We start from the raw sequence: 9,690 nt of genomic DNA, 5'->3' as shown, positions 1-9,690 counted from the left end.
GCGCCATCTTGAGCAGAAGTCCTCATGCATTCTTCGTGCAGGTTGCTGAACCGAAGGCGCCATCTTGAGCAGAAGTCCTCATGCGTATTCTTCATACAAGTTGCTGACCAGAAGAATCTCTGAACTTTTTGAACCCTTGGTAGTTTCATCCTCTGCAGATGGCGTTCTGACTCTGAGCAGGCCACTCAGCCTTTCTGGCTGCAGTTTTCTGAAACAAAGTGAGGTGGTTGGGCTGAGTCCTTGTTGGCTCTCAGAGTCTATAAATCAAAAAAGATAGAAAATTATCAGGCAGAGGAAGTTCTCTGCCGAGTCTAAACTTCAAAATTCGGGTTCTCCAAGATGAAGAGATAAAAGCTAAGATAGTATGGAAGCTAAATTCTGATGATTGCAAAGGAATTCTTGGATATTAGAATGGGGCAATGCTTCTAGAAGAATCAAGAGGGACCTTTAAGAATAAATAAAATGCAGTCTTACATTAAACATCAGGTGATCACCGGAAGGAGTTTGTGCTCCCAGAGTCCAAGTTAAGAATGTATATTATTTCAGAAAGAGTTTAAATACATCTATGTATTAGTTGTTGGAAGAAATGGGGGTTTTCCTCATGTGGAAAACAGTATTTTACTACCTGTAACAGACTTCTAGATGCCAAGTAGTAGGGCACAGTCCTGGGCATGGAGGGCAGCGAAATGAATTTGACTGAATACAATACGTTAGCGATTATTTTAAATTATTTTTTAAAGCTTTTTTAGTTTTAGAAGTATTAAAATATTTTTATCTAAAATGAAATTATATATTATCTATTCATGTAGGAGATGTCAATTTTGGCCATAATTTACAGAACTTGGACCCTTTTTTACAGAATTTTTCCTTCTTTTGTATTTCATTGTTATGTGTATGTTATAGTATGAACTTCCTGCATGTAGCATTTTATAAGAGGTTAAATTTCAGGAAGAATATATAATTTATAGGCCTAGAGATTTTGAAGAATGTGTAACTAACTGTAAACATTGTGTGCCTTAGTGACACGGTAACGGACTATATATGAGTAACATTTCCTAAGGTCATCTTTAGCTGAAATTTCACTTACCTTTTTGGTAAATCTGTCTCATATATTAAGTATTTCACTTAATATAATTTGCTACTAGCACAAGGGTCTGAGTCGGAATGCATTTTCTCAGTTCCTTTATTGTGTTACTATTAAGTGCTGTAAGTTGGTTTTTGTTGTTACTAACTTTAAAAGTTATACACACTTGATATAAAAAGATAATCAAGCATTATAGAATTGCATGAAGTAAACAGTGGAAGTCCCCCCCCCCCCCCCGCTCTTCTTCTCCACCCAGTCCAACCTCTGTTAACCCTTTGGGACGTGGAAGCAGTGGTGTTTCTGGGAGCTTTCTACCACGTGATTTCATGCAGTAAATGTGATTTCAGGTTCTGAGCAACATTCATACCGTCAGAGCCACGTGGCAGCCTAGAAAGCCCCAGACGTGGACCTTTTCTCCCCAGGTAAGCATCTGCTGAGCGAACAGAGTGCACAAGGAACTTCTTTTGTCTATTAAGAATTACCCAATTAATTTCTAAGACAAGGCTATCAAAGTGTATTCCTGAAATAATATATTTATATTTAGTACAGTAACTTTGGGGCCAGATTTGAATCTTTAGATTCTTTAAGGTTTTTGGGGAAATTTGACAAAAATTACCTAGATTTCTGACTCACTAAAGTTATAATTCCTATGAGTCATCTCATTCAGTGAACTTCAAGGGTTAATTCTTGAAAATGTCCATTTGGTGAGAAATGAAAACAAAAAGATAAAATCAGTAAGTGGAGTGTTTTTTCAAAAATGACATCTTCCAATTGTGCTAATCAGAGCTGTGCTTTCTTTAGACAAAATTAAGTGTGATGCCTAGGGGGCCTGGTACTTTAGACCCGGGCACTGTCCAGGCTGGAATGTGTTAGGTGGTTCCACACCACCGAGTCAGCGTCACGTAGATGCCAGGTAGAGAGGAAGGTGTCATCATGGGCTTCTAGTATCGCTCGTCTGCTGCTTGTCTGACTTTACTCTGCTCCCACAACTAACTCCCTTAATTAACCTTCCTCGTATTCAACTGTGTGGGTCATAACAAACTATGGATGATATTGCAAAGAATGGGAATTCCGGAATACTTAATTGTGCTCACGAGGAACCTGTACATGGACCAAGAAGCAGTCGCTGGAACAGAACAAGGGGATACTGCATGGTTTAAAATAGGAAAAGGCGTGTGTCACGGTTGTGTCCTTTCAACACACTTATTCAATCTGTACACTGAGCAGATAGTCTGAGGAGCTGAACTATATAAAGAACAACACCGCATTGGGATTGGAGGAAGACTCATTAACAACCTGCAATATGCAGATAACACAACCTTGCTTGTTGAAAGTAAAGAGGACTTGAAGCACTTACTGATAAAGATCAAAGACCACAGCCTTCATTATGGATTATATCTCAACATAAAACAAAAATCCTCACAGTGGGACCAATAAGCAACATCATGATAAACAGAGACAAGATTGAAGTTGTCAAAGATTTCATCTTACTTGGATCCACAATCAACGCCCATGGAAGCAGCAGTCAAGAAATCAAATGATGCATTGCATTGGCAAATCTGCTGCAAGAGACCACTTTAAAGTGTTAGAAAGCAAAGATGTCACTTTAAGGACTAAGGTGCACCTGACCCAAGCCATGGTGTTTTCAATCACCTTATATGCATGCAAAAGCTGGACAATGAATAAGGAAGACTGAAACAGAATTGATGCCTTTGAATTACAGTGTTGGCGAAGAATATTAAACATATCATGGTTAGCTGCCAAAAGAATGAACGAATCTGTCTTGGAAGAAGTACAACCAGAATGCTCCTTAGAAGCGAGGGTGGTGAGACTTCGTCTCGTGTACTTGGACATATTATCAGGAGGGATCAATCCCTGGAGAAGGACATGCTTGGTAAAGTAGTGGGTCAGCCGGAAAGAGGAAGACCCTCGATGAGACGGATTGACACAGTAGCTGCAACAATGGGCTCAAGCATAGCAGTGACTGTGAGGATGGCGCAGGACCGGGCCATGTTTTGTTCTGTCGTACATAATAGGGTCGCTATGAGTTGGAACCAACTGGAAAGTACCAAACAACATCTTATTGCATCACAAGATATTAAAGCAAGATGGAGGTTCAGGGAGAGGTCCCAGCCACCTGAGTGTGCTGCCTGGACCCACACTTGTGTATAGCACAGCTCCTAAGAGTTTGTTTTGGTCTTCTAAGCACCCTCCGTCCAGTGCGAAACACTGTTTCTTTAGGCACAAGGCTTCACAGTTCTGATATTGCATCTCTGTATGGGTGAAGTGTTTGGGGTAGAATTTTCTAAAGTTTCCCAGGATATAGAGAGCAACTGTTGGGGAGAGAGATAGTAAATATGGGTTACTTTGTTGGATGGAATTGAGCACCTGCTATGTGCGAGGCCTTCTTCCTAGGTATTGTGGGAGCTTCCGTGTCCATAGGGAGGAAACGTGCATGTGTGATAACAATAGCTCCTGTCTGCGGAGCAGCAGCCACATGCCAGGCACTCTGCTAGGCCCTCTGAATGTTATCTCACTGGGCCCTTAGAGCAGCCCTTTGGAATGGGTAACTTGAGAGCTATCACTCAGGACAGATTTTATGGCTGTGGGAGCTCGGAGAAGAGTGAAGTTAATTCTAGTCCTTAGGCTCAGGGACAACTGTGTGGAAGAGACCCTGAACTTTGAAGGATGGGCAGAGTGTTGCAGGCAAGAAAGGTGGGTACAGCTGTCCAGGGCGAGGGGCAGGAGTAGGAAAACTTAGCAGGCATGCTTAAGGAAAGCTGAGCATGTGTTTGTATTCAGTCTTTTAGTTCTGTTCAGAAAGAAAAATTGTTAAGATAAATATCTTATTATGAGCAAAAGGTGGCACAGTGGTTGAGCATTTGGCTGCTAACCGAAAGGAGAAAGACGTGGCAGCCTGCTTCTGTAAAGATTACAGACTTGGAACAACAATGAAACTGTGAACCATCTCATAACATGGATGAAACTGGAGGACATTATGCTGAGTGAAATAAGTCAATCACGAAAGGACAAATATTGTATGAGACCTCTTGTAAAAACCCATGAAAAAGTTCACACACAAAATGTAACAATCTTTGTTGGTTACCGGGGATGGGAGGAGTGGGGGGGAAATAATAGATAATAGATAAGTGGTATCTTGGGTTAAGGGTGAGACAGTACACAATACAGGGGAAACTAGCACAACCTGTACAAGGAAAGGTCATGGACACATCCAAACTCCCTGAGGGACTGAATTGCTGGGCGGAGGGCTGTGGGGACCATGGTCTCGGGGAACATCTAGCTCAATTGGCATGACACAGCTTATAAAGACAATGCTCTACATTCTACCTTGGTGAGTAGTGTCTGGGGTCTTAAAAGCCTGTGAGCGGCCATCTAAGATACTCCACTGGTCTCATCCCTTCGGGAGCAAGGGAGAATGAAGAGAACAGGATGCAAGGAAAAGATTAGTGCGAAGGACTAATTGTCCACAGCTACCAAGGCCTCCACCGGACTGAGTCCAGTACAGCTAGATGGTGTCCGGCTACCACCACTGACTGCTCTGACCAGGATCACAACAGAGGGTTCTGGACAGAGCTGGAGAAGGATGTACAGCATAATTCTAACTCACAAAAAAAAGACCATATTTACTGGCCTAAAGGAGACTGGAGAAACCCCGAGCGTATGGCCCCCAGACACCCTTTTAGCTCAGTGGTGAGGTTACCTCCGAGGTTCGCGGTTCAGCCTGGGAGTGGACAGCCCTGTAAAACCAAATGAGACTAATGAGGTACTGGAGTCCAGTGACAAGGGCCAGAAGGCAGAAGGGGACAAGGAAGCTGGTGATAGGGAACCCAAGTTTGAGTAAGGATATTGTTGATGTGTTGTGAGATTGTTAACCATTGTCATAGGGCAACATTGGTAGTAACTGTTAAATGAGAAACTATTTTGTTCTGTAAGCCTTTATCTTAAGTGAGAATAGCAGCACAATTCGGAAAAAAAGAAAAAAAAAAAGATTACAGACTTGGAGGCCCTATGGGGCGGTTCTACTCTGTCCTATAGGGTCACTGTGAGTTGGAATTGACCCAACGGCAACAGGTTCATTATGAATGAAAACAATTTTTTGTAATACCTCTGGGGCCCTAGGTATGGTATTTGTTTTACAGTAACTTCTACTCTAACCAAAGAGTAAGTGAAGGTAATGGTATTTCCCTTAACAGAAAAGTTACATTTTTAATTTAAATTCATTGGTGTAGATGAATCTGCAATTCTCAATCGATCTACTTTTTGTTTCCCTTAAAAGACCTTTATTATGATGCAGAAGGCATATAGTACTTACAGATGGATAGGATTGAAACCCTCTTCCTTTTTTTAATTTTTATTGGTAACTTTAGTTTCTTTATTGTTTCAGGTCACTGGCATCTTGCCATGCTTGCTTGATGGTGATTGTTTTATCAGGTCCAATTCCTCATCTCCAGACCTTGGGATATTATTTGAACTTGGAATTTCTTATATTCGCAATGTACGTCACTTGCTTTCTAATGTATCGGTTAAAAGGGAAGCTTTTTTTGTTCTAAATAGACCTGTATTTACCAGTAAAACAATTGCAGTTTTTATGTGTAATAGAATTTTAATCCCGTGAGGAACGAGAACGGGAGTGATTTCTAATTTTATATGTAGTGCTGCTTTTTCAGTGACATTTAAAATAAAGGTGTGTGTTGACATTTATTGCTTCGTAACCGCCAGGGCTTTTATAGAATGAAGATGGGGAAGGATGGACTTCACAGAAGGTGCTAAAGATGCCCAGTGGCATTTCAGCGCAGTGTTTACCTCTTCTCAGAGGGTCAGAGAACACGTAACCTTGTAGCTGAGAGTTCTAATTAAGGGACCTGGTAGAGTGGTGATTTTTATGGAGGGAACCCCAGAAACCTGGGTTAACCGATGTCGTATAAACTACTGGGCCAGAGGGTGCAGGTCTGTAGTAGTGATTGAACGGGTCCACATTCTGCTAACAGCTTCGTAGCTGTAGTAGATACACTCAGCCTCATGGTGACCCAGAGAGCCAACAGTTATATAGAGTGGGGTTACACCATCTTTTTGTCTCTTCTAGGTAAATTCGTCCCTGTGTGTTAGGGGCGGTGGGCCAGGGGACAGGAGCAGGCCCCAAGCGAGCCATGCTGGCCTCTGGTAGTTGGTAGTGGGGGTAAAGTTCCAAGCAAACAGACCCTGACTGATTTAATTTCCACGTTCAATCTCAGTGAAACAGAGCTTCATAATCCTATGAAGTGTTGGTATGACTGATGTGAGATCATTCCGTGAGGTGTTTATATCACTCAAGAGATGCTGGCAGCAGTTGCCAGATCATAAGGGTTAAGGAATTTTCAAAAGAAACTTTGACAAAATATGATTTTTCATTTTACATACTGCCTTTAACATCTGACCTCCAAGTAAATGGGACTCCACTGTGTTTCTTTTTATTTTCGTGCGAAGAATGTTCCCGTTTTAAAGGTGAATACTGGTCTTCTTCCTTTAAAAGGATTTGGTATATCCTTACAGTGTTGACTGGCTCAGACGTTAAGTTTCATGTTCCCGTTTTATTTCCTAGTCCACTGGAGAAAGAGGGGAGCTGAGTTGTGGCTGGGCGTTTCTGAAGCTTTTTGATACCAGTGGAATTCCTATTCCAACAAGGCAAGTTGGCTGTGTGTTCCTTCCAAAACAGTTGTTTTGTACAATTTTTTTTTTTTAGAATTTAGATACCTCAGGTTTGTAGAGTATATGTTCTATTAGCATTTCAACAACTTTTGGGGAGAGAGCTTTTAACAAGTTGATTTTAATGCTCAAGGTAGCATATGAAAATGGTACGCACAGTCTCATCCTAGGGAGGAAGAAATGACCCCACAGAGTAGGTATCTCACAAGATGTTTCACTGTCTGTCTGCCGAGAGGACCCTCTCAGTAATTTCTTATGGCGTTAACACGTTTCACTGTCCTGAAAGCAGCGCTTGATTCTCTCCACAGAGCGGTCAGGCTCTGAATGAGGTTCCGGGACCTTCCTTATGCAGGTAGTGCATTGAGCTCATAGTGGCAGCCACCGTAAACAAAGGTGAAATCTAAGACCAAAAAAGCAGACTGGTACCGAATATTTGCAAATATATGTAACAGTCAGATTATCATCCCAAACATAAAAAGAGCTCTTCAAAAGTTAATAAGAAAAAGACAATGCAAATTTAACAACGGGGGAAAAGAATCTAAGTTTAAGATATAAAGAAGAAATTCATGGAAAGACACAGATAGGTAGTCAGTGGGATGGTGATGAGGATCCCGGTTTGGAATCAGGGAAACCAGGAGTCTGGCCTCAGCTCTGTCTGTGTAACGTGGGCAGGCTCCTTCTCCAGGCCTCAGTTTCCCCCATCTTTAAGGTCGTTCCTACCCCAGATATTGTGAGGATTAATTCAGATGATGCTCCCCTTGGTAGCTGTACTGATGCCACAGTGGGGGTGGGCAGCAGTGAGAGCTCTCACTGCCCCCCGACCACATCCCCCCATGGTTGGGGAGGGGCCTCAATGCTGAGGGGGAGGGGTTCATAGAAGTCCAGGCGTCTTAATGGTTGCTTTTTTGTTTTTGGTATATAATGTTCAGGGTTTTTAGTTGTACTTAGGAGGAGAAATAAGGAAAAGTATGTCTGTTCCATCTTTCTGAAAGAAGTCACAGCTGTTTATTTGAATGATGTAGAGCCCTGTGTATTAATACAGAAAGATTCCAGTGTATATTATTATATGAAAAAAGCAAGTTGCAGAATAGTGTGTGTACTGTGACCCCACTTTTGCTAATTAAAAACTGTATTTCTGTGCTTCTGTGGGGTTGGGTCTATTGTAAACTCTTCCCAGAGGTTGCCTTCCACTGCTCAGGTAGCAGAGGTGGGGGGGCGGGGTGCAGCGGGATTAAAGGAGCCTGCCGTCTGCTGCTCTCTCCACTTAGATATTACGGAACTGAAACAAAAGCGTGTGTTAGTTTAGAAGTTTACTTTGTGTATGTAATTGTTTGTGTTTGCATAGAAAGAGATACGACAGAACACGTACAAACTGGGGAGGGGGAGGAATAGGGAGGGATTTTCACTTTTTACTCATCGTTTCTATGCCATTTAAAGTTTTTACAGCTGGCTACATGTTAGTTTTATAATTTAAAAATAGTATTAGTTCATAATGACTTTATTTTAAGAGTTGATTTAAAACATTTGAAAAATACATTGAAAAACACAAGTCATTAACTCGTCATTAAAGTCAAAACATTTAAATGACATTAACTTTCTCATCTTATGGAAAAACCTGTTTTCTACAGTTCATAGTTAGAATGTTTATAATAAAAGTAGCAAATGTTTATTTACTGAGGTGATACCCCAAGGAGGGACCAACGACTATCATTCTCATTTGCCAATGAGACATAAATGCAATGTCTACGAATGTATTTGTGCTAGAAAATATTTCCCTGCTGACTCCAGTGTCTGCACAGTGGCCCTACCATGAGTCTGTCATGGTCTGTCACGGTCTGTCATGCTTTCGTAGGACCTACGAGCTCTTCTTGAACGGTGGCACCCCTTATGAAAAAGGTGTTGAAGTGGACCCTTCAGTATCCAGAAGAGGTACAGCTCATGTGTTACCTTCCTTCCCTTAACGAGTAAACAAACAGAAGATTCTTCAGAGAAGGTAGCTCTGTTCTCATAAGGAAATATTTTTCACTTGAGTTCATATTTAAAAAATACATCATAATATTATAATCTTACTTTTCCCTAAGCGCCGAGTTTCTTGGAAGCGCAGATGAGACTCTTAACGCAGGCAGGCACGAAGAGTGAGGACCCGGCCTTAGCGCCTCTTTGTTGAACATCAGGACCACCGCAGGATAATACAACAGGCGAATTCAGAGATTGCCTGTTGTCGGGTCAAGGGTGTAGACATTTGGAATTGAGATCTATGTGCCAAGTTGCCCTCTAAAAATACTGAGCATCTTTTACTATGTCCATTGGTCAGGCACGTGCTGGGTAACGGGAGAATGGAGAGTGAGACAGACGCGGCCTTGCCTCGTGAAGCCGAGCCTGACAGAATCGTGGCTCCGTTTCTCCTCTCACGTCTCTGTCTCCTTATGTTATGATTTAGAACACACACCGCTGCTTCTGCCCCAGCAGCGCCGTCTGGATCCAGACGTGCTTTTTAAAGTCTCTCTTTCTTTGCTCTGTAATCTGGCAGCGGTGATACTGTCCAAGCTCGTGAGGTAGTGGTGACTCGGGGCCGGTCAGGGAGGTGGATGGGCGTTAACATGACATGTTTTATTCAGTTCGTCTGGGGTGTGGGTGACTCCTTCCTTTCGTGCGGTTCAGCTCCACGGTTGATGTATTTTGATAAAATGTTTAATTTTATTACACTCACTGTCCCAAGCACTGAAAGTCTCGAGTTTTGTTATTGTTTTAAAGCGCACGGCGGCGTTTTCTATCAGATGATGACAATGAGAAGGCGGCCTCAACTTCTGGTAAAACTGAGATCTGTGAGCAGAGGCTGGAGAAGCACGCTGAGGTGGGTACCTGCTCTGGCCTGTCCAGTGAACTCTGGATCGTCCAGCCTT

The 9,690-nt window shown here is 42.2% G+C and overlaps 1 protein-coding gene across 1 annotated transcript in view; it reads left to right on the top strand.

Moving 5' to 3' along the window:
* Window positions 1-9,690, top strand: part of NPHP1 (nephrocystin 1) — a 50,986-nt gene that overhangs the window by 25,235 nt on the left and 16,061 nt on the right. Inside the window, exons 12-16 of the mRNA XM_004369427.2 lie at window positions 1,432-1,506; window positions 5,490-5,600; window positions 6,684-6,766; window positions 8,640-8,716; window positions 9,542-9,641. Of these exons, the coding sequence (XP_004369484.1) occupies window positions 1,432-1,506; window positions 5,490-5,600; window positions 6,684-6,766; window positions 8,640-8,716; window positions 9,542-9,641 (446 nt within the window). The remainder of the gene's footprint in view (window positions 1-1,431; window positions 1,507-5,489; window positions 5,601-6,683; window positions 6,767-8,639; window positions 8,717-9,541; window positions 9,642-9,690) is intronic.

The sequence above is a fragment of the Trichechus manatus genome, unplaced genomic scaffold, assembly GCF_000243295.1.
Source record: "Trichechus manatus latirostris isolate Lorelei unplaced genomic scaffold, TriManLat1.0 scaffold00004, whole genome shotgun sequence".
Classification (NCBI taxonomy): domain Eukaryota; kingdom Metazoa; phylum Chordata; class Mammalia; order Sirenia; family Trichechidae; genus Trichechus; species Trichechus manatus.
This window is presented reverse-complemented; position numbering and strand designations above follow the sequence as displayed.